General features: G+C 36.1%; 1 protein-coding gene across 2 annotated transcripts in view; it reads right to left on the minus strand.

Moving 5' to 3' along the window:
* RYK (receptor like tyrosine kinase) overlaps window positions 1–26,386 on the minus strand; it is a 109,131-nt gene that overhangs the window by 14,900 nt on the left and 67,845 nt on the right. For both annotated transcript variants that reach the window (XM_043997755.1, XM_043997754.1), the window contains exons 10-13: window positions 21,355–21,424; window positions 14,103–14,235; window positions 12,586–12,695; window positions 12,312–12,471 (exon numbers count right to left, since the gene is read on the minus strand). In XM_043997755.1, the coding sequence (XP_043853690.1) occupies window positions 12,312–12,471; window positions 12,586–12,695; window positions 14,103–14,235; window positions 21,355–21,424 (473 nt within the window). The remainder of the gene's footprint in view (window positions 1–12,311; window positions 12,472–12,585; window positions 12,696–14,102; window positions 14,236–21,354; window positions 21,425–26,386) is intronic.

The following is a 26,386-nucleotide window of genomic DNA, read 5'->3' on the forward strand; positions in this document are numbered from 1 at the left end:
CAACCAGCATCTATTATGTATTTACTCCATGCCAAGGCACTGTATGAAGCTCAGGGAATACAAAGAAAAGCAAAATTAGTCCCTGACATCTAGGAGTTCAAATTCTAATTGGGAGGCAAACATGAAAGTAACAAGTTACATACAAGATATATACAGAGTAGCTGGAAGGTAATCACAGAAGGGAAGGTATTAGCAACTACTGGAATTGGAAAAGACCTGCAGAAGGTGACATGGTGAATCTTAAAAAAAAATCCAGGGAAACAAGAGCAAAGGCAAGGTGAGAGAGCTTTCCAAGCATAGGTGGACAGGAGAAGATGTGGAGGTAGGGGAGGGAGTGTCCTGAATGAGGAACATGAACTTTCTCTGCACTTTATACCTTGAGAGAGCTACATAGGATGCCACAGCCAGCATGGGTCCAAGGCTGGCTCTCTCTGTTCTCTGCATTGAGATGTCTTGGTCAGACCACACCTGTAATTCTGAGTTCAAATCTTTTTTACCACACTTTAGAAAAGACAATGACAAGCTGGAGAGTATTCAGAGGAGTATAACCAAGATGGTGAAGGGCCCTGAGATAAAGCCACATGAGACTCATTTAAGAGGAAACAGGGATGCCGAACCTGGAGAAGATAGTAGGGACATAAGAACTGACTTCAAGGACTTGAATGGCTGTCATGCAGAAGAGGGATTAAACTTGTTTTACTTGGACCCAGAAGGCAGAACTAGAAGCAAAAAACAAAAGATTTCAATTTATATCAAGAGAAACTTCTAATAACTAGAGTGAATCAAACACAGAAATGGCTACCTTGGGAGAGAGTAGGTTCTGCCTCATTTGAGGTCTTCAAACAAACACTGGATAAAATCCAATTCATAAGTTTTTGTTTTTTAAATTATATACCTACAAGTAAGGTAGTGTACTTGGTGCTGCAAATACCAAGACAAAATGAAACAATGGTCTTGGGGCTCAGAGAGTGTACATTCACTCAGGCCTGTTGATTTCACCTTTGCAACATTTCTTGTATAGGCCCCTTCTCTCCTCCGACACTGCCCTGGCTCCTGCCCCAGTGGAGGCCCTCGTCACCTTACCTCTGGACTATCCCAGTAGCTCCTGAAGGGTCTGCTGCCTCAAGTCTTCCCCCACTCCAATCTATCCTCCTTTCAGCCACCACAGGTCCAACCATGTCACACCCCTACTCAATAAACTCTAGTAGTTCCCGATTGCCTCCAGGAGGAAATACAAAGCACTCTGACATTCAAAGCCCTTTATAACCTAGTCTCCCTCCTACCTATCCAGTCTTCTTAAATCTTACTCCCCAACATGAATTCTACAATCCAGTGACACTGGCCTCCTACCTGTTCCATGAACGAGACACTCCATCTCTCAGCTCTAGGCATTTTCTTTGGCTGTTCCCAGTGTCTGGAACATTCTCTCTACTTAATCTTGACTACCAACCCCCCCCCCTTCCCGGGCTTCCCCAATTAAAATCACCTACAGGAAGCCTTCCCCAAACCCAGCACCTTCCCTCTTTTAATGATTTCCCATCTCTCCTATGTGTATCTTGCTCTGTATATATGTTTGCACACTGCCTCCTACATTATCATTATAAGCTCCTTGAGAGCAGGGATTGTCTTTTGCCTCCTTCTGTGCCTGTAACCCTTAGCATAGAGCCTGGCAAAGGCTGACTGATTCAACGAGGGGCCACAACATGTTACAAATGAGTATATAAAGTGAGATAAAAACACTAACAAGTAGAGGAATCAGGAAAGGTTTCTACTAAGAAGAAGGAAGCTAAGGAGTCTATGAGGCAGCAGTGCATTCCAGGTATGGGATATAGGCTATGCAAAGGGGTAAAGGTAGGAGATAGGAGTTTGGGGAACAGCAAACAGGCCAGTTTTGCAGGAACACAGAGTGTGTGCTAAGAAGTAATATGAAATGATTCCAAAAATCTAGATCCATTTTGCCAAATCTTGCTCAGAAACCTTCCATGTTTACCTGGTCCCCACTGAAAAAAACCCAAATTCCTCAAGAAGAGCTTCAAGTATTTAAAAAAAAAAAAAAAGAGCTAAGGGGCAGCTGGGTGGCACAGTGGATAAAGCACTGGCCCTAGATTCAGGAGTACCTGAGTTCAAATCTGGCCTCAGACATTTGACACTTACTAGCTATGTGACCCTGGGCAAGTCACTTAACCCCCACTGCCCCGCAAAAAAAAAAAAAAAAAAAAAAGAGCTTCAAGTACTTCATGACCTGCCCCTATACTTTTCTAGCCTTATGTCCCACCACTCTCTGACATAGGCTGTCTTACCAAATAGACACTGACTATTCACCAAGCATGTCTTGCACTGAGTATCTTTGCTTGTATCATTTCTTCTACCTAAACTGTTCTTTCTCCTAGGTCCACTTAAGGCTCAGCTTGAATGCCACCTCCTCCCACAAAGTTCTTTCAATTGCAGGTAACTTTTCATCCTCTGAACTCTCATAATATTTTGCTAGTTCATGGCTGAAAGTACTGATTTGTATAAGAAATATTTGTATATGGCCATTTCTTTACTAACTCCTTTTGAGAGCAAGGGCTATGTTTTATTTTTCCCTGCATGCTCCCATAATAACTATATACCACATCTTGCATATTATAGGCAATCAGTTATTATTTGTTCAATAAATAAGAGTAAAGTACATATTGCTTATTTAAGTGCTGAACAAATTCCAACTAAAGGAAAGATCATCATGAGCTTTGATTGGTCAGGGAAAACTTCAAAGAAGTATCCCTTGAATTAGGCTTTGGGGAAAAAACCCATAACATTTAATTTGGCAGAGACAGAAAAAGAGTTCCATGAACAAAGACGTGGAGTCATGCATTAAGAATGATATATCCTGTAACAAAGATGAAAAAGAGATAAGCCTGACAAAAAACAAACGGCCTTCATTAGGAAATGGTGAGAGATGAAGCTGGAGAGGAAAAAGTTCTATCAAAATAAAGACATGCAATGTCAGAAGGAGATGGCTGGATTTGGTTTAATAAGAAATAGGGAATCACTGTTTTTGAGCCTAATAGTGAACTGATAAAAATGGCATTTTAGGACAATCAATCTGTTAGAAATACACAGAGAAGAATGGAATGAATGCCAAGGATACCAGGGCTACTGGGATCCAGGAATGAGTTTCCCAGGATTTGAGTAAGGTGGTTACTGTGGACATAAAGTGAGAAGGTTGAATCTAAGTCATTCCTCACAAAGAACTGGTAAAATTCAGGGACTAACAGAATTATGTATGAGGGAAAGAAGAGGAGGGGTTTTAGGAAGAGTATGGAACTTTAAAGACAAGGAGGAGTTAAAGGTAATTTTATTTCTTTGAGTCTCTGAATCACTACTGGAGCTGTTATGGATAGTGCCAAGCAAAATCATTATCACCAACACAAACTGATTTTAGTTCCTACTCCACACCCTGGGGCACACGCTAACAAAGCAAAGTGAAGAGAGGGACCCATACGTCAAAAGATAAACAAGAATACTAGGTAACATATGCTAATGGTACAGACAAAACGTACTACAGTTCTTTTGTGAAGTAGAAGAGCAGAGAAGATCTCAGATCAAATCCTGCTTCAGCCGATTACTGTTTGACCCTGGGTAAATCACAACCTCTCTGTTTCAATTTCTTTATGTGAAATATGGACATAATAGTAATATGTATCTCACAGGGTTGTTGTGAGGATCAATGGAAATGACAAGTAGAACACTTAGAGGGGTATCTAAACTTTGGCTATTGTCATTATCATTATTGCTTTGTCTTAAAGAAAGGACAAGCACTGAGAAAGGAAAAAGGTATTCCAGGCAAGCATAATAGCCTAAGCAAAGCAAGTCATGGGGTGGAAATGTGAATACCAGTTTAATTGAGAGCACCTGTATAATGGCATGCAAGAAGTGGTAAGGCTGGAAAGGCCTATAGGGGCACAGCCACATAGATGGTGAAGTGCCTTTAATTCCACACTAAGGAGTTCAGTTTTGATCTGTAGGCAAGGAGAAACCATTGAAGATTTTCAAACAGAGTATAGCATGCTATCAAATAAGGATCATTTATGCAGTGTACTGCAAAGCTTAGATAGCACTCTATAAATGTTAGCGCTTATGTGCAATGTGGCACTTTATAAAGATTTATCTGGTAATGATATGTAGGATGGAGTAAAGAGGAAGGGACGGGAAGTTAAAAGACCAAGTTTGTGACTATTATAATCATTGAGCTTTGAAATAATGAGAGTCTGGACAGGCATCAGATGAATTACAACAAGAACAGAAAGGAAGGAATGGTTTCAAGAGACATTCCTTAGAAAGAACTGACTGATTGGATGGAATCAAAGACAAATTTTCAGGTTTGAGTAACTAACAAAAGGGGGCAAGTCCAGAGAGCAACCAGCTGTGGAGGAAATAGATTTCCTTTCAATTTGGATGTGTGGAATTTGAGGTGACAGTGGTGATACGTAGCAGGCAATTAGAGATGTGTCCCTCTAGCTCAAGTAAGGGTTGAAGTTGTAGATCTAGAACTGGATAAATGAAACCTCCAAGGGCCATCCTGTAGGAAAAGAAGAACAAGCTAGCAAGTCCTGAGCCTTAGGAAATATTCATATTTAGAAGGAAAGGAGAAATGACGCCAAGAACCAAAAATAGCTAGGTATTCCTCTTAGCAACACAGTTCTCAAATTACTCAACTAAAAGAGTTTATGGCACCAGTTTGTCTTATTCAGCCAAATGCCAAGAAATACAGAGAAATTTAAGGATTAAGATTGTTCTTCCCTAGCAACAAACCAACTATCATTAGTGGAAGACTTTCCTTTAAAAGGATTAAATACTACAACAGAATACATCTAATAATGGAAGTTAAAGCACAATAAAATAACCACAATGCTGAAAAATTCATTATCTAGGAACCTCTAGACTAGCATTCTCAAAATGCAGTAACTATATGCTTCACAAGAGTAAACCATTTCCTAAATGCCTAACATTTATGTGTAAATGCCCATAATTCTAAAGATGATGCTGACCTTCAAAGTGCATATTTTCTAAGCTTTTTCAATAGTTATGTATATATTAATATGACCATTTTAATTATGTGGATAGACAAACAGTTATTATTTTTTATTTAAGGAGCAAATTCACAATAATTATATAAGTAACTATCTTAACTATCACCTAAATGATGGGAAGTCAAACATTCTTTGAGATGAGTAGTTAGGTACAGCAAACACAATGCTGGCCTTGTAATCTGAAAGACTTGAGTTCAAGGCCTACCTCAGGCACTTATTAGTTGGGACCTTTGGTATGTCACTTTCCCTCTTTGAGACTCAGTTTCCAGGCTGGACATGAGGTCCTCTAAGTTCCCTTCCAGACCTGAATCTAAAATCCTAAGATCCTAACTACACTACAGCATTACTTTATAATTCTAATAAACTGATGTAGTCCAAAAAAGGAATATAAAATGTGATATGTATGTTAAACATTAAAATTTTGCTTGTGCTGCTGCCCTTCACATTAAAAACAGATATCAATTTTTCAATGACTAGGGAAATATAAGATGCAGAGTAATTAATTAATTAATTAATTTTTTGGTGAGGCAATTGGGGTTAAGTGACTTGCCCAGGGTCACACAGCTAGTAAGTGTTAAGTGTCTGAGGCCGCATTTGAACTCAGGTACTCCTGACTCCAGGGCCAGTGCTCTATCCACTGCGCCACCTAGCTGCCCCCAGTAATTGATTTATAAGCAACAAACCAATTAACTGGAGGGACTGGTGACTTCCAGTTCTGGCTTGTCTTTTGTAACCTTCTTTTAAATACAAAAGAATATTGATTTCTACACCAGTGAATCTTGTACAACCACAGAGCCACAAAGGATAGTCAGTTTTTATCAACATTGTCACCAAAAACAAACACATAAAGAATTCCATCATGGAGGTATCTTTCCCTGTATATACCCTAGAAGAGATGAGTGAAACACAGAAGATAATTACTAAAGGAAGAAAATATAGTGGAATATAGAATTTTTCTTTGTGCCTAATTTTGTAGATATAAAAATAATTGTTTGATGGAAATTTCTCTCCAGATACTTTTTTATTGATGAAGCCAGAAAGTACAGGTTTACCCTTTCACCCTCTGGTATTTCTGTTCACTTACAAATGCAAGGGTAAATGGCTTTTAAAAACTCTAAGTGAACACAAGGACAAGAAGAAGCCTCTTTAATACTAACTGAGAATCACAGTTTATAGTTAAAGTAGAAAATGGCCTGAGTAGTTGAAATAAGAAGGATGAAGAAAAAACTGAAGAATATAACAAACAAAAGGCTGACTCATCTTTTGAAAGAAAAAATGATGAAGGAATAAGCAATTAAAGCAACAAAATAAAGTCTTTAAAGACCCTGTTTCTGAGATAAGAAAAAAGACGTCCTAAGAAATTTTGCTAAGCTTCATATTCTAAGAATGAGGAAAGAATCATTTTAAGTGATCTTTAAGAAATTCATGTATATTTAATAGTCAATGTGGGTCTGAGTTATTTGTGGAGAGGGACTTAAAGAGAGAGCACAAAACTGCCTTAAGTATTAAATGATGAAAGATGATGAAGAGAATCAATTGATATACTCAATTTTTATACCTCCAAAGACTCTTTTTAGAAGAGAATCAGTGCCACATTTTAGGGCAGTTAAGTTGGAGGTGCCATCCTGAGGGCCAGTGCTTACCTCAGTAGCCTGTGTCTTAGGAGCCTTTGCTGAAGTCAGGAGGTCCATCCAGTATTATTCCAGGTGACAGAGAGTCAGACATGACTGAGAAAGAGGCCACTTCTGTTATGAATTTGTCCTCTGGGTCTGCGGATTAGGAGAGACAGAGGAGCCAGTATTGGATGGTTACTAGGCCATCACCCAAGTTTGACACAATGGCCCCTTTTTTCCCGTTGTAAGATGCTTTGAAATTGCTCCATCCTAACACTGGTGATTGAAGAAGGTGGTATTTGACAGAAATATAGTAGAAAGAGAAGACCCTGAAGCAAGTGAAATAATGAAGAAAAGTTCACAATATAAGGTCCTTTCAACTAATTTGTCTATGGATTCAAATATCCACCCAGAAAGACAGAATGAATAGTGAAAATAGAAATAGTAAACTGACAACTAGAAAGTAAATTGTTCATTTCTGGAAGTATGTTAACCTTTCCCAAAAGAAAGCAAATTTATTCATTTTCAAGAAAGATCAGGTAAAATATTAAAAATTACTCAATAGTACTTTCTTAATTTTCAAGACCCCAAGTCCCTAAGGCAAGGTCTGCTTACATACGCACAGTTATACTGGCTACTAAAAATTGTTAAATAACTCAAAGCTTAATTAAGGTATATTCATATAAATGGACAAAATAATACATATTTCCATGTAGTGACCTACATTTAATAATAATATAAGAAATTAAAACAATGTCCAGAAATTACTAAGGATGCCTCTAGAGTGATGTTATTTTGAAAGTAAAAAGAAAAGAGAACACTGAAATATGAGTTTCACATGGTTCTGACCTAAGTTCACTAATCAAGAAAAACTGGGATTAATTTTATAGGTATTCTTCTCAAATACTCTAGGTTATTATCTGCAAGGTCACCCTTGAAACAATTAATGGCTCTAATAAAAAGATATGAAAGCAAAATTTACAGAAGTGGTTGTTTTATTCTTATGACAAAAATGCTAATATTCTTATAAAAGCAATTATAAAACACTTTGTATATATAGAGAATAGCAAAGTACCATTTAAGCAGAAGAAATGTGATTTATGGGAGACAACAAGTAATAAACAAAAACTATCAAAGAATACAGGAAACAATAAAGAGTACTGAAATAACTGCATGCATTTTCAACTTCCAATATTAAAAATGTATCTTTAGTGCTAGATAATGAAAGCCATTTCCCTCCTCTCCATACAAAGGATAGACTAGTTACTATGTTGGTCAATTTAGCTCAATTGTTTTTCACTGTCACAAGAGAAGGCGGTGGGGAATAAGGTACACTGGGAAATGATTAATATTCAAAAATAAAAGGAATAAAAATAAAACTTAAAAAAAGATCTAATCTTTCAGAAGATAATTCTTTGAAGTTAACAAAATATTTATCATGAAAATGAATAAGTGGATTATCACACTTAACCTATAAAAAGGGAATAAGGAAAAACTAAATGGAAATAGTTTAGAAAGATATAATGTTTAGAAATCAAATATGGTAAAAAGTTAACAGACATTTCCACTATTACACAAAGTTTCAGCTCACATGAAGTCAAACAGTTTGAATGACATCCAATCCGATATTCCAACTAAGCTGCTTATAACTAATTAAAAAGAAATCCTATAAAGGATTTGATACAATAGCTGTGCTTGATAGACTCTTTGGCAGTAAGTTTTAAGAATGACAAGACAGACAGACAGACAGACAGACAGACAGACAGACAGACAGACAGATAGATAGATAGATAGATAGATAGATAGATAGATAGATAGATAGATAGATAGATAGATAGATAGATAAATGAATGAATGAATAAATAAATAAAGAGAGAGAGAGAGAGAGAGAGTAACAGAACAAAGACATAGTTTTGGAAGTTGAAAGCTACATTCTACTTTTCCATGTTTGAGACAGCAAACTGCTTCCCAATTCATGTAAAAATGAAGAACACTTACAGGATTTAATCTGCTTGACCAAAACTTCAATGCCAACTTTTCAGACAGAAGAAGAGCAAAATACTTAACTATCAAGTGCCAACGAAGTTATTATAATCTGATTCTGTTGTTACAGAGACGTTCTTTAGGTATTGTTAATAATGTCTATTATGCTATTATGTAGATAGAAGAATAGTACTAATGACCATTTTCCCCAAGTATGAGATTTCTCTCAGATGGTTTTATTTTAAAATGGAATGAATACATGCAGAGGTGATATGAGAAAAATCCATTTCTATAAATACACATCACCTAAATGTTGCATAAGGTAGACCAATCTTTTCTGATAGATGCAAGATATTAAAAGAAGTAATTTGCCAAATAATAGCCTAGATCTTGAATAGGAAGCTTTTTGCACTTAAAAGATGACCTCTAAATAGAAAGTTTTTCTTTTACCAATATGAGTCTTCTCATTCCTTGGCTCTTACATCAAAATACAAGTTTTGTAACAACAAAACCTCAGATCATATATATCACCCGTGGCAAGAAGTCTTGAAGGAACATGTTTGTCTCCTAAGACACATAAATTACAAAAAGTATAAAAGGCAATCCTTTACATTGCATATAAAATACAAAAAGAAACAAAGTAACACTATGACAGAAACATTTGTTGAAACATTAAGGCAACTTGTACAAGAATCTAAGAATACACAAAATAGACACCTCTGAAAATTACTGACTGGTTCATCCTTCTAAAAAGGTACAATACAAATATTCAGTTAACAAAAGATACAACAATTTAAAACGGTCCTTTTATTTTAACCACCATAAAATCTAAAATTCCAAATCTTGGACCTAAAATTAAGAGAAACTTGATGCTTCTTCTGTAACACACACATATGGATGGATATTCTATTTTGGGGTCTCTGACAAGTTGCATCCCAAGTCATAAGTGACCTAATTATGTGACCAAACTAAAGGGTCAGAACAACCCAGAAACTGATGATAATGTGATGAATCATAAATGAAAATTCATACTCCACTACCCTCCTAAATGCAAATATTATAATGAATAGGACTGCAATCATCATTTTGTAATGAGTAATATAGCTTGAATTATATATTCCTTTGACAACCTAACAATCTGAATTGGTCTTTCTAGGAAAAGAAGAAAGTGTAGAGAAAAAATATCCTAAGTCTGATCAGGACAGGTAGTTTAGACTCTTGTTAAAATGTAATTAAATAACGAAGCAATGCATTTTCTTGTTCCTCAGGCAGCACAGATAGTATACTAATAACCTAGATAAGAGGTTTTTTCCCAAAAAAATTGAGTCCTCAACTTTTATTTATTAGGATACAGAAGAAAAGTACAAGAGTCCTAATCTAACTGATAAACTATTAACTAGGAATGGAGTCAGACTCCCCTAATTGTAGTGTCTTCTAAGACTCAGTTCTCAGTCCAATGTATTTCTCTAGCCACACTTTCTTGGGAGAACCCATCCACTTTCCACACTTCAATGTCCATTTAAAAAATATTTCTCAAATTTCTCTTTTTGGATTCATATTTCAAAGTGCTTCCTTGAAAGCTCTGTTTAAATGTACCACCACCTGAAATATGTTTAAAAATAAACTTCCTTTCCAAATTCCCCATTTCCATCAATGATGGTCACTTGGACTGAAAATCCCTAACCATAAATGTCTTTCATTCATAATTTTTCCTCAAAAATTCAAATTCTCTTTACCACATGTGCTGCCATCATTCTATTCAGGCCCCTATGCCTTAGTTATAGCAATAACCTCCTAGCTAGATTTCTTACATCCAATCTTTCTCCTGTATCAAAAGCCCATTCATAAAGATATAGATGAAAAGGGACCATCTGAGGTTATCTGCTCTAACCCAGTACTTAATAGTTGAGGAAAATGAGGCCAAGAGAGATAAAAAAAAGTTTGTCAAAACTGACACAGCTAGGGCAGCTAGGTGGCGCAGTGGATAGAGCACCGGCCCTGGAGTCAGGAGTACCTGAGTTCAAATCCGGCCTCAGACACATAACACTTACTAGCTGTGTGACCCTGGGCAAGTCACTTAACCCCAATTGCCTCACTAAAAAACAAACAAACAAATAAAAAAAAAAAAAAAAAACTGACACAGCTAGTTAGTGGGGGACCATAACCCAGGTCTCCTAACTCCCAGGCCAGAAATCTTTTTACTACACAAAGCTATTTCTCTTCTCCCTCACTTTACCATCTCACACACATCATCTACAATAACTTTTCAAAGCATTTCAAATGTATCTTAAACTCCAGCCTGGAATTCAAAGCCCCACATAATCTGAGTCCATTCTTTCTATAATGACTTTGAATATAACAAGCTCTTTCCTTCCCCCAGAATATCTCCCAGTCTCCCAGTCCAAGTCTTTCAAATCGTACTACTTCAGTTTGCTCACCTCTTCTTTTTCCTAACCTCTCGATACATCTGCATATTTTGGCCATGAATTATACTGCACCATATATTGTGCTCTAATTTAAGAATGTTATATGTTACTAGCACCTACCCAACTACACTATGCTTTGTGAATTGAATTGTTGACATTTCAAGCGAGTTTGTGTACTGGGAGTTGGCAATGACCAACACTGCTATTTACTTATCAACTCTACACTTCTTTAACTCTACCTGAAGACATACAAATATTTAGTTACATGTAATTCCTTGAGTAAAGCATATTTTCAGTTATAGACAGATATGGTGAGCTAAAAAGCTAAATGGACTCTGTTTGTTCAAGTGGTACAGGTTATTGAGTGTTTTGGTGACCTCAGTTCAGCTCTTTGTACGAATGGCTAATAACCTAACTTTTACATAGCACTTACATCTGTTATTGTACTGAATATTCATTATACTCCTGAGAAGCAGGTACAGACCTATTGTTATTTTCATTCTGCAGATGGGGAAATCAAGATTCACAGAAGTTGTGACTTATACACAGTCACAGAGCTAGAAAGCACTGCAGGTAAAAATCGAATTCAGGCTTCTCCTAAGTCCAATTTCTCCCATTAAATCATATGGCTTCAACTAGTAATACAATGTTTATATTAATGATGCTTTACAAATAGACCAAAGGTTCCACTACCCTCTATCTACATGAAGAAAGTACACTAGTTTCCTGGAATGTGAATGATTATATTATGTAATTAAACTGTGTAGATGACGTTCTCTATAAAATAGGCCCCTGTTTCCTTATCTGTACAGTAATGGGGATGGACTAATAATATATGATCTATAAAAAAATTCTATGAATTATTCTGATAGACTCAATTCCCCATTTGACTTTTAAGCTTCCTATTTACTACCTAGCTGAGTAGTTTTCACACATGTTTAGGAAATAGAAATTCATTTAGTTATTTGTTCAAATAAAAGAATCAAGAAGGTAAAAAAATCTACTGGAAATAAAAGATGCAAAATATTTCCAAACAAAATATAAATGATTTCTGGATCTGTTCCACCACTTCTTTGTATTAAATGGCTTAATTGACAACAAAATGTATTTGTTTTCTTTAGTAACTGGTCACCAGGTATTCTATAAAAAATGAATTCTCTTAAGAGAAAACCATTTTCCCTCTGTTCTATAAAATATCTGGAAGTACCAGAACTTACCACATCACTAGCACTGGAGAACTCATTATTAACTAGACTCTCAAGAGCCATCCATCGAACTGGTCTATTTTCATTGTCCCCTAGACAGTGATAATCCATGGGGAATAAGTCTCTGGAAAGGGCATTGTCAGTGATCTTTACCTGAAGTGTATCATCAATGCTGAAAACAAAAAAGGAGACAATAAAACAATGAATTATGGTTATATACAGTTTTGTAGTATATGTCACAAATCATGGGAATATTAATTATTAATGACAATACCATAGTACTTACACACAGTTTCTAGCAGCCAGATCTTTGTGAATAACCTCCCTTCTTGCCAAATAGCTCATCCCACAGGCAATCTGAATAGCCATATGTACTAGGTCTTGTTGGGAAATTGCCTGTGAAGATTCACAATGATAATGATCAGTAATCAAAATACCTACAATATAACTCATGACTTCCTCTCTTCATATTTCTCTAATCCATATCTAAATATTTCTTTCCACCTATAGACTCACATCTAGAAGCTAGATCTTTTTGTTTGTTTGGGGGTTTTTTGGTGAGGCAATTGGGGTTAAGTGACTTGCCCAGGGTCACACAGTTAGTAAGTGTTAAGTGTCTGAGGATGCATTTGAACTCAGGTCCTCCTGAATCTGGCCATTGTTCTATCCACTGTGCCATCTAGCTGCCCCTAGAAGCTAGATCTTGACTATAAATATCATTACACTAGGTAATATTTGTCAGGTGTTAAAAAGGTTTATAAACTGCATCAGAAATGAGTCAAATGGTTACTTTGACCTTGAGGATAATGGAAGAAAAAGTGGACAGCATTTACAGCTAAGAATATACTGTTAGGGGGCAGCTAGGTGGCACAGTGGATAGAGCACCAGCCCTGGATTCAGGAGGATCTGAGTTCAAATCCGGCTTCAGACACTTAACACTTACTAGCTGTGTGACCCTGGCAAGACACTTAACCCTAACTGCCTCACCAAAAAAAAAAAAAAAGAATGTACTGTTAGAATATTTTTAAGGTGCTATAAGATTTCCCTAACAAAACTTCAGAGTTCTGCTGAATTCACTGCAGACTGTTTTAAAAAACAGTGGCTCTCAGTGTGAGCAAATCAAATAATTAACAGTTCATCTTATGAAAACACAAGTAGGACTAAAAACCATATGTAGATAGAAAGAGAGATGTACATATCTGACTATTCATATGTGTATAAATCCATAAACATGTGTATATATATATATAAATCCATGTTATATATAAATATAGTTATCCATATATTGTACACATATCTATGATATAAATATATCTATAATTTTGTTTATAATCTATATTGTAAAGACTGCAAACTATTTTCTAACACAACCCAGATTATGGTCATGGGCAATTATGTTTGCAATCTTGAACAAGGAGCTCTGATCTCTGTATCTTTATCTGTAACAAAAGGATAAAGATAATACTTCTACAGAAATGTTATAAGAATTACTGTCAGCATATTAAGCAGTTTAAAACTAAAATGAATAAACGTACTTTGGAAATAAATTCAGCAAAATTAGCAAAGTTTTTTTTGGGGGGTGGCACATATTCTGATCAAATTAGAAGAATCATAATTCATTTTCCTTTTTATTCAGCCTGACAGATTTTGTTTTCTGCCTTATGTTGGCCTTCTTTCTTCAATGAGTTTGATTTTCCATTAATTTCTAAATATGTAAGTATTTTTTTCACCTCTTCCAAGGATGTTAGCATAAGTTATTCATAAATAAAAAACATTACTTATATTTGGGCAAGTTTCTCTTACCTGAGGATTGTTGGCCTCTACTAATTTACACTGTCGTAAGAACAATTTAAGGTTTCCCCAGTTCATATATGGCAATAACACCATGGGTTTTTCTCCTTCCTCTATACAAACATGAGTGATAGGAAGCAGATTTCTACAAAATAGGAAGGATAAAATCAAGTAAAACCAAAACCTCAGTTACCTATTTTAACAAATGGGATTAAATTAAGGCAAAAATAAGCTGAAAAATATATTATGATTACAAACTGTAAAACATAAATATAGATATAAAACAGGTTGAAAATATAGAATGAAAACCATTCCTTAAAATAGAACACCACAATTAAACAGAGTAGAATTTATCCTTCATTATCTTGCAAATTCATTTTCTTGAGCAACAGCCTAAAGTAAATGGAAGAGAAATGAACCTGAGCCAGAACCTGTTACCGTACACAAGATACTATTCTCCAAAACTGTTTCCTCATCTACAAAATGTGGGAAAGAACTTCTGTTATGGAAACTCCCTCCATGGAATAGTTAATCAACTTGTCCTTAACTTAAAGTCTTAAGAGAACTGACTGGCATACTGAAAGGTTAAGTGGTTTGCTGCTCTTAGTCTCACAACCAGTATATCTCAGAGTCGCAACTTGAACCCAGGTTTTTCTAATTCCAAAGCTGGCCCTCTGCTCTCTAAGACATAATTCTTTTTCATGCTACTCTCTCTAAGATTAAATTTTAAATATGGATCAAAGAGGGCTATTTTAGAAATATTTTAGACCTAATTTTCTTGTTATCTGGAAATTAAATAGGAAAGTCTGGTTGATAATGGATGTTTTTAAATATATATTTTCATTTTTTTGTGCACAGAACATAGTTTCAATTCCAAATCTCTAGATGTTGGACAAGACTGACTTCCTTCTGGCATATATTCCCACTGAAGTTATGGTTCTCACACCAAAGAATTTTATAGCACGTGGAACAGAATGTCACTGAAATCTTTGCTGCTATCCAATGTCCTCAGTAGGTGGTCAAAGCAGTAGTTGGTCAACAAAAATTAAGTATGCCTAATTTGAGTCTTTCTCTTCCTCCAAGGCAATATTTTTCTGCTCATATTAAGTAAAACATACATGATCAAGGCTCAGGGCAGGTAACAAGAGTAACAATCTTCATAAAGTACATCCTGTCGCTAACTTGCTCAAAACCCTTCAGTGGTTTACCCACTGAACATCAAATGAAGCCCAGACAATATGTAGTATTCAAATAGAGCCAACCTGTCCTTCTAGTCTTATCAACATTTTTTCTCCTATTCCATAGCCAAGATGAACTATATACCCTGCTCCCCAACCACAATTAGCATATTCTCATCTCTGCATTTTTTGTATTCTGTTAACCTACAGGGCTTTCCCCCTTACTTTCCACTGAAATCTTACTGTACCCTCCAAAGACCAGTCTAAATAGTATATTCTTCATGAAACTTTCCTTTTCTTCACTCCAAAGTTACCACTGATTTCTTAATTACTAAATTAGATGAACTTTCCTCAAGCCTTATCCTTCTTGACCTCTTTTTGACATTGTTGACCATCCTCTCTTCCTTGATATCCTTTCCTAATTAGCTTTTAAAAACACTATTCTAATAGTTGTCTCCCTAATCAGTCTGACTGCTGCTTCTACAGTTCATGATCTTAAGTCTCATCCATTCATCACTCAATGTGAGTATATTCTTTGGCTCTGACTTAGGTCCCCTTCTGTCTATACTTTTTCCTCACTGAGTCACCTTTATCAGTTCCCATGTACTTGATTATCATTTCCATACAGATGACTCCCATATCCATAGATCTAACCCTTGGCCCCTTTATTGTAGCAGTCTCACATTACCAATTATTATCTGGACATTTTGAACTGGATGTCCTTGAGACTTCTCAAATTTAGCATGACCAAATGAACACCCTTTTCTCTCAAAATTCATTCCTCTTCCAAACTTCCCTATTTCTTTTAAAGACATCACCATTCTTGGGGCAGCTAGGTGGCGCAGTGGATAGAGCACTGGCCCTGGAGTCAGGAGTACCTGAGTTCAAATCCGGCCTCAGACACTTAACACTTACTAGCTGTGTGACCCTGGGCAAGTCACTTAACCCTCATTGCCTCACTAAAAAAAAATTAAAGACATCACCATTCTCTCTGGCACTCGTTTGAAACTTCAGCATCAGCTTTGTCTCCTCCCTCTTGCTTCACCTCATTTAGTCTACCACATCTTGTCATTTTTATACCCATATTATCTCATGTCCCTCCTCTACACTCTTACTTGGACTATTACAACAATCTCCTAATTGGTCTCCCTACCTCAAGACTCTTCCCATTTTAATCCATCCTTCATTTCCTATATAGTCAAAGTATGACCATATCACTCTTCCATGAAAATTCTTGTGGTTCCCTATTCCTTTTAGGATCAAGTATGAACCCCTCAGAAACTGGCTCTAAACCACCTTTCCAGTTGTATTACATATCCCCCATCTTCACAAAATCCACAATTCAGCCAAACAAGGTTATTTTTGCAGCTAAAGAATAGAAATAAGAAGCTGGAAGTGGTGATAAGAAATTCAGGCAACTATACAAAAGTGCTTTGGCACAAACCCCATCAAATAACATGCTGCTGATAGGATGTTTTCTTATAATTAAAAAACTTGTCTTCAAGGTAAAATGTATTATATATACTAATTGGGCATTATTTTAACACAAAGTATGTTATTGGTCAAAAGTAAAATTTACCTAAGTACAGAAGAAGCTAGTAGGAATTTAAGATTATTATCCCTTGGAAATAGGGGTATGCACTTAAAAAGTATTAAAGCAGTTAACCTAGATCATAGATTAAAAGGAGTAAAAATAGCTCTCAAAATTTTATGCAGTGGTATCTTTTAGATCATATTTATCTTTTACATAAGTAACCAAAAAATACAAATACATCATGAGCAGTACTTCCAGTGCAAGGAATGCTTTTTGGCATTTAGTATCTCTGTCTTCATTAAGGAAGAATGAAGCTGTCAAGATAAGAAAAATGGCAGCATTACCAAGAAACAATAAATGTGAAATGGTTGCTTTGAGAGGGAGGTACACTGGAATGAGACTGAAATAGTTTAGGTTTCTCTCTAAGCTGTCACCAAAGCTTTGAGAGAAATCTTTGAGAAAGCTTTTCCTTAAGACCACATAATCACTCAATAATGTTTTCTTTTTTATCTGTCAAATAATTATACTCATTAGTCTCGGTTGAAAATAAATCAGAATACTGAAAAGTTCTGTATACACTCTCTAGACACACACATATGCATGATAGACAGTGTTAGCTAGCTAGATTCTTCTCCAATTATCTTTGTCCCATGCTCACATATCCTTGCAATCTTTCCTACTTCTGTTGAGGGACCCGCCATTCTTCCAGCTTCATAACCTCCTCATCCCTATATCCAATCATCCATCATGTCAGCTCCATATCTCTCATGTCTCTCTCTTTTTCACTCCCATAGCCACCACCCTAGTTCAGCCCCTCATCACTTCTGGACTACTTCAATATCCTCTTCATAGATCTCCCTGATTCCTAATTTCTCTTCTCCAATCTCCAATCTCCAATATGGAGAGCTGACAAAATGATCTACCTAAAGAAGAGGTCTGGCCTTGGTACTGCCCTTGTAAAGAAGCTTCAGTGCCTCCCTATTGCAACTAAGATAAATATACAATCCTCAGCCAAGCATTGAAAGCTGTAGCGGTGAAAGATGGAATGACTAAGGAAACAAAGATTCAAGCTTCTGAGCATACTGATTTAGTAAGCAATGCATGTGAATGCTTAACAAATCAGAATCAGACCTCCTCAGTTTAGAGTTAGAACCCAAACACAGGGAGAGACAGATTTTTATGTATTAAAAAAAACTAACTGAATAAGATCCAATTAATTAAAAGAAAACAATTAACCCGTACATGAAATTAGGTAATCTGATTGCTAATTGGAGGAAAGATAAGGGACTTTAACAGTTGGGAAGGGGAGAGTGAATATATGCAATCCCTTGAAATCAGAAAAAGAGGTATCCCACTTCCCCCAAGCGTCTGTATTCAATCAAAGGAAACATGAAAACAATACTGATTGATCAGTACGGGGCCAGAAACCCAGACATATGGGTTGCTTGAAATGTATAATTGTGAGAAAACTCTGCATCAGTCTTTCAATCTAACAGGGTTTCTGGTCAGCATAACTTAGGTCTTTATTTAAGGGTAGTAGGTAGAGATGATCTGGATTCTTAGACACCCAGGGCTAAATTCAAACAATACAATAAAGTTTTCTCACAATTCCCATAAATGAATAAAGTTTCCTCACAAGAAATAGACCCATAATCAGCATAATGACAATGTCTTTCATAGAACTTAATGTTTCCTGCCTTTTCACAGGCTGCCCCCAACCCTGCATCTATAATACAATCTTTATTCAACACTACCTCTTAGAATTTCTAGCTCCTGTGCCACCCACTATAGGAAGCCTTTCCAAATTCCTTTTGTCTCATATTTCTGGCGCAGAGCATGCCTAGTTTATAGAAGATACTTAAGAAATGCTTACTAAACTGAAATGAAGTAGAGTATTATGAACCCTGAGAAAACAGGGAAATATAGATTAAATAACATATGCTCAATTTTTTTCCATCTAGAATTGTTTTAGCTGATGTTACATATGGCTTCTTACTGAGAGCATCAACAGAATTTGCCCCTACTGTGGGTAAGATATACTGAAAGCATATCTCAAACAATATATTGATAAATTAAACTAGGAAGAAGACAATCTTATAATCTATAAAAATCTGTATGTACATTCCAGAAATCTGAGCTAGTGATTTTATTAAAGCCTTCATGTCTCTTTACCTTTCCATTTACACATATCCTGTACATATTTACTATAGTTCTTAACATACCCATCAATAGAATGACTAATTATATTAACAAAGGTCATAAAGTGTTTTACTAGTTTAATCAAGACAGCTGACATATGGAATGGAGCCAATTATGAGATATACATCACAGAGAAATGGGGGGGGTCTATAAGGAAAGGAGAAAAGATATTTTCTTTATAGAAAAGAACAAGGGAGCTTTATAGACTATCACTACTCATTTATTGGCTTACATTTGATAGTACAGACTAAGATGAATGAAAGACCTAAAAGACAAAGTTTTGGGGTAATTAATAATCAATTTATTAATTAGGGTAGCTGATAACCAATTAATTGATGGTTTCTCTCAATAACCAAAGACCCTTAATGGAGATAATGAATGCCTTAATATACTTTTAGAAAAAGGGTTACCCCTCACAGATGAAAATCAACCCTGATTAGTGAACAAGAATGTGGCTTGATCATGAGACTCAGTTGCCTCCAGCAATATGGACAGGGGAATCTATCTCCATGCAGACCACTATAGTTGGTTTTCTCCTTCATGAGCTGGGTCACCCTAGATTCCAATGGAGGGGTTCAAGGGCACAGACAAAATGCTTTGGGGCTGGAATTCACATAGATTAGATTCTATTTACATTCTAAACAAAAGTAAGGTCTTCTAGTTGGGTGGGGTCCTGCCCCAAATTGAGGAGTATGTTCCCAGAAGATTTGGGCAGTCTTGTCCTTCAGAGACTAACTGAATGACTTACAGGAGCTGGTCCTTGAATGAGGAAATAGAGAAAAAGCCTTAATCCTAATTTAATAATTGGTTCTTAATATAATAGAAAAATAATCTTCCTCAAGACCTTCTAAAAGAGAAGACAGAATCAGAATTACGAACACTAATAATAACTTAGATTTGTAGAGTACTTTGCAAAATATTTCACGAGCATCATCATATTTGAAATTTACAACAATGTTGTGAGTTAGGTAGGAATAGTATTATCATCCTTATTATTAATTATTAGGAAACAGAGTCATAGGAGAAGATTAAGGATTTATTTAATTTAAATCTTAAAGGATTCTTAGAGTTCATCTAGTATAATCCAATCACTTCACAGAAGAGGTCACTGAGGGACCAGAAGTAACAAAAAACAAAACAAAACAAAAAACCAACAGCAAATATTTCAATAGTGCTTTAAGGTTTGTAAATTATTGCACATTTTATCTCATTCAGTCCTCACAACCCTGTGAAGTAGGTGCTGTTATTGTGTTCACTTTACAGATAAGGAAACTGAGGCTGAGAGAGGTTAAGTGACTTGCCTATTAAGCATCTGAGAGAGAATTCAAACTCAGGTTTTCCTGACTGTAAGGCCAACACACTGTCCAGTGCAAAACGTCAGAGTAAGTCACCAGCAAAATCACTAGGTTTGTCCTTCAGGGTTCTTTTCATTATCATATAGGCTCTTTTAGCAAGTCAGTAAGTCAATAGCTAAGAATCAATTAGAATATTATCTTTTCAGTGCCTAACACCACCTCTACAAAAGCTAACCAATAACATACTCAATCTCTAATTGTTATTGTTGGTAGTGGTTTGGGGTTTTGTTTTGAATTGTTTTTTTTTTCCCAAAACCAGGATATTAATTAGGCTTGGTGGATCCATCATTTTCTATTCTCTTCAGCAGAAATCCACAAGCGTTCTTTGGTGTTCTCAGGTGGATAGTCACATTTCCATCATGCTTTTTTTTGGTTTGCAAACAGATTTTCTACCAATTTGAGAAAGAGGTGTTCAACATACCTGACCATATCATAGAACCACAGCTTTTGGGCTGAAAGGGGCCTTGTGGATCTAGTCCAACACTTTCTTTTTACAGAGGAGGCAAGTGAGCACAGTGAGAAGTGATTTACCCATAGGCTCTCAAGTTGCTGATGACAGGGTGAGTCAAAAACAGGGCTTCTTATTCTAAATTCTGTATTGTTTCCATTACACTACACTGGTTACTATCTCTAATTTTATATATCTCTGACTTATTATAATGCAACATTCATTGACATAAAGGATCTATACTACAGGTCCTTTATATTATTAAGCTTTAAAAAGATATTTAAGGTTTACAAAGCACGTTTCTCACAACAATTCTATAAAGTAAATAGTATTATTCTTATTTTAAAGATGGATAAAAAAAAAGATGGATAAGAGAATTTACAATTACAAAACAGGATTCAGACTCAGGCCTTGAATTCTGAATTAAACATTTCTTTGTATTATGTCACAATGCCTCTCTACCTACATTTCTAAAAAACTGACTCTTTTTGTCCCAATATTTAAAAATTTGGTAGCTACTATAAAATAACATGAAAAAAAATTTTCTCACCTGTGGTGAAGACCTCGAAGCTTACAACTTTCAGTGAGCATCATTGTCACTTGAATTTCAGAAGCTTGGTCTAGAAAAAGAAAATAATTTGAACAATAGTACTAGATACTTAATTCAAATCTGTTGTTATAATTTTGAAAATTAGAAAATGTAGAAAAGATTCAATTCATAAATCTATTACCATAAACTTTATTTAAAAGAGACAATTAAATCAAGTTTTATTAAAACCCTGTGAAAATAACCAAAACATGTTTAAAAACTGAGATAATCGCTAAATAAACTCAAGTAGTCAGTAGCCGAGGTGGGACTAGAATACAGATCTTCTAACACCCAAGGCAATATATATCTGCAAAATGGAGTAATCAAGACTATGCATGTCCTAATCTAATGGTTCTCAACCTTTCTTTCATCGTGGAAGAGCAAATACCTAGCAAAGTACTCTTTGTTGTAAGGAGGAATGGCACATTGGATGGTAAGCTGGCAACATTGGAAAAGAATCAGGAAGACTCCCACAGGTGCAGTGCTCTTGGACAAAAACAACTGTTTTCAATGAGTTCTTTGCTAGTTCGAGGATTTTGAGCTTAATGTGTATGTGTAAAAGGCAAATTTGATTTATTTTGTAAATACTATACTTATCATTCTATGTATTCTGGATGAGTAAAATTTATGTGAAATAAAAATTATTTATGATTTTTTTCATCTGCAATAACACACCAAACTTCATAGCACACAAGTTGCATGCAGCACAATGTCTGAGAAATCTGGTTCTCATCTCAAAAAATTTACATTCTAAATGCACTGACAAGTAAAATTATGAATTTATTAATAAAATTACAAAAAGCCAAAGCCGAATAGTTTTTTCTGAAATATTTTTTCTACTGTATAAAGAACATGTATGGATAACACATGTGATTTTAAGGAAGAACTCCTTTGTCAGTTCTACATAGACTGAATCAAAAAGGGCTATTTAGAAAAGATAAAATCTCAGCACCACCTAACTAGGTGACATCATATCTTTAATAACTTTAAGGAGAGTACATTGCAGTTTGGTCAATGCCCTTCTTCTTTGTCTACCACAAAAATGACAACAATATTTTAGCTAAGGACTCACTGTGCTTTCTCTTGTTTCCTTCCAGTTAAGGAGGAACATTGCGATTTATAGGAGTAAGTCACAAAAAGGAATGAGCGACTACTTTTCAAATACTCACGGAAATACAAATCTTATCTTAAGAAACAGTCCTAGCATTCACATTGTGTTTTCTTATCAATATTATTTCCTTTTTCTCCCTTCCCCCTAACTATTTCTGTAGGGAAATAAATTAAAATCAAAACCCATTCAGAACAAGCCAAATGGCAGCAGACTTTTTTAAGAAAACATCTACAAATACCAAATAAAATGAGAAACTTTCTTTGAAAGTTGCCTGAAACAAAATCATTGTCTCAAAGACGTATCAAGGAACCTTAGAAATAATTAAATTTTAAAGTTAATTATAGAAGCATACACTGCTACTTAGTAACAGGGTTGAGATTAGAATTTAGGTATCCTAACTCCCACTACAACACACTTTCTGCTATACTCCAATGTTTTATTTTTGCCAAAAACAACATAAATAGAATTCTACATGAATGAGCTGTGTGTATAGTGGTGAAGGATCTAGATTGGAATATTCCCTTTCTACTTACTAGTTGTAATTGACCTGGCATGATAATTAATCATAAATGTTAAGCAGCTTCTGTATTGATTATAATTAGTACTACTTTTAGGTGAAAAGTTGACTGGAGGCTGGGGATGGGTGGTGAGAACTATAGTGCATAAGCTGTTTTAGGGTATCTCTGAAGACCACTGAATCTGCCTCTTCTTTCTCTAAGAGAATGGCTCAAATTTAACAAGTATACTAATAACCAGAGGTGAAGTACTAGGAGTGAGAGCTACTACAATCACTTTACTCAGTGGGGGTCAGCTCCTTCCTTCTATAGCACAAGTTCAAAAGTTCACAGAATACATCGTAGGAAATGCTATCCCTCATTCACTAGCTTGTATAAGAAGGAGATCAATAACTTCCAACAGAGAAAGGTGTGTGGGGGGGGGAGAAGGAGATGAGGAGATGAGGAAGGGCTTCATGGAGAAGGTGGTGCTGGAAGTCTATTCTCTCCAGGACCCAGCCTCCACCCTCACACTTGCATTACTCTAATAGCCTTCTAGTTAGGTTACCTGCCTCAAGTCTCTTCCCACTGAAATCCATCCTCTACTCAGCTGCCAACATGATTCTCTCAAAGCTCAAGTTGGATCACATCACACCACCACCACCACCACCACCACCACCACCCAGTACTTGATAAACTCCAGTGGCTCTCTATTGCCACTAGGATCTGATATAAAATGGCCTGTTTGGCACTGAAAAAATCTCCTCACAATCTGGCCCCTTCGTTCCTTTCCAATCTTCCCTCACCTCCACATCCATTATTATTATTATATGCCTATGCTGGCTTCTTGGCATTCCCCACACACAACACTCCATCTCCCAACTGTCTGAACCCCATGCCTAGACTCTCTCTCTCCATCCCTCCCTCCTTCCCTCTGACTCTTAGCTTCCCTGGATTTTGTATGTTTGTTTTCCACCACCCAGAATGTTAACTCCTTAGGGACAGAGTCCATATTTCTTCCTTTCTTTGTATCCCCAGTGCCAGTGCCAAGCACACAGCAAGTGCTTAATAGGTGCTTACTGACTGCCTGACACTGAATTTGAGATGTCTCCAGGACACCAAGTCTGAAATGTCCAATAGGTAGTGAATGGGTGATGTGGAACTGGAGCTAACTAGAGGGAATGGGGCTGGACATACATATTTGGTAGTCACCTCAATAGAGATGAGAATTAGGTCCATGGAGCGGATGATGACACCAAGACAAAGTGGAGACAACAGCAGAGGACCCAATCAGACCTGTAGCTGAGGAACAAGTTAAAGAAGCCTAAGGAGTGGTCCAACAGGTAGTACAAGAACCAGGGGAGAGTAGTGTCATGAAAACCTGGAGAGAAGTGGACAGCCAACCGTGTTAAATGTATCAAAGAGATCAGGTAGGATGGAGACCGAGGAAAAAACAATCAGATTTGCTAACTGAGAGAGAAAGATCACTAGTAACTTTGGATCAAGCCATTTCAGATAAGCATGATAAGTTCAGAATACAGGAAGCAAAGGGCTGAAGAAACAACAGAGAGGAAGTAGAGGCATCCAGGACAGATCACTTCTTCTGGGAATTTGGCTAAGAAAACACAGGACAATAGCTTGAAGGGAGGGAAGAAGAGGGGAAAGGAGGATATTTTTTTAAAAAGATGTGGACAACATGGGCATGTTTGAAGACAGTAGGGAAGGAACAAGTATAGGGAGAGTGGCAGAAGATTAGAAAGATGTAACCCTGAGTAGACATAATTAGAATAGGAATTGAACTGTTAATTTCACTGTTACAGGGAATTCTCCGGTGAAGAAACTACCCTTACCAATACAAGTCAGCAACTTCTCTGTAAATTAAAGTCTTAGTGGGTTGATCAGAGCAGTAAGAGATTAAGGGCCTTGTTCAACAATTCCCCATCAGTGTGGGTCAGAGGTCAGACTTGAACCCCAGTCTGACTCAGAGGCCAGTGACTACTGTGCTGTGCTGTTCCTCTGCTGCATATGTGGGAAGGAAGGTGTAAGCTCCAAAGTAGTATAAGGAACTGTCACTACATAGGAGAAATTTACAGTGTGGGTAAAAAAAAAATAACAGATATATTATCACATCACTACACAATGAACTGCTAATTATACAAAACTGTAAATATACATGAAATAGTTCACAAGAGTTTAATATGGCATGGAGTTATCACAGAGGATTTCAAGATAAAGAAGAGACTTAATATGGACTTTAAGAAATAAACAGAACATGGATAGTTGGGGAAAAAAGGAAAGTAGCATTCCAAAGAGGAAAATAATAGAAGAAAAGGCAGCAAACTGGACATTTAGTCTTATTAATCTTTTTTTTTTTTTTTTGGTGAGGCAATTGGGGTTAAGTGACTTGCCCAGGGTCACACAGGTAGTGTTAAGTGTCTGAGGATGCATTTGAACTCAGGTCCGCCTGAATCCAGGGCCGGTGTTCTATCCACTGTGCCACCTAGCTGCCCCTAGTCTTATTAATCTTGAAGAATAACCCAAAGAACAATTACCTGACAAGCACATAATTCCTCATTGGGAAATTAACTGAAATAAAGCAGATGAAGCCACATTATAGAGGAAAAGTTTGGACCTAAGCCTCTAAGCAATATGGAACCATGAAGAGCCATGAAAAGGGCAACAACAAGATGAAAGCCCCATTTCACAGAAAAGGAAGCTGAGACCCAGAGAGCATTAGTGATTTGCCTAGGACCAGATATTAAGTAAAAAAATGGGATTCAAGCCCTCACAACTAACTAAATGTCCACTAGTCTCTTCATCACATCACATTTTCTTCTAAAGACAAATCCCTAACGTGTTAATTATTTAAACTGCATTTAGGAACATATACACTGCTAAATTTATTTCACAATTAAATGTAACTAATCCATAAAACTGGCCTTAAACGCACAGTAAATAAGTTGCTAAACATTTTTTCCAAAACAACATCCAATATCCTTGTGATATTCCTAAAATGTTCAATTAATTCTTTAAATTATATTTAGGAATTTAAGCACCAGTAATATTTATTTCACAAACAATTAAATGTGATTAATCCACAACATTGGCCTTATATGCATAGTAAAAAGGGCTAAGTATTTTTTCCAAAACAAGAATGTCTTGTGATACCTAAAGAAGTAAAACAACAAATATGGAGCACAGTGAAAAACAGTATATATTTCTATTTCATTCCAAAATTGGCCAAGAGAAACATTAATTGTAAATTATTTTAAATATTCCATAAATAAGGTTTAAAAAATAGCAAATGAAAATAAAAATTATAGAATTTTAAAGGTTATCCCTAGTTTGCTAGTTTTCATGAAGAAGCCATGTAAATAAACTTGAGTTA

This window comes from Dromiciops gliroides, chromosome 3 (genome assembly GCF_019393635.1).
Source record: "Dromiciops gliroides isolate mDroGli1 chromosome 3, mDroGli1.pri, whole genome shotgun sequence".
Lineage (NCBI taxonomy): Eukaryota > Metazoa > Chordata > Mammalia > Microbiotheria > Microbiotheriidae > Dromiciops > Dromiciops gliroides.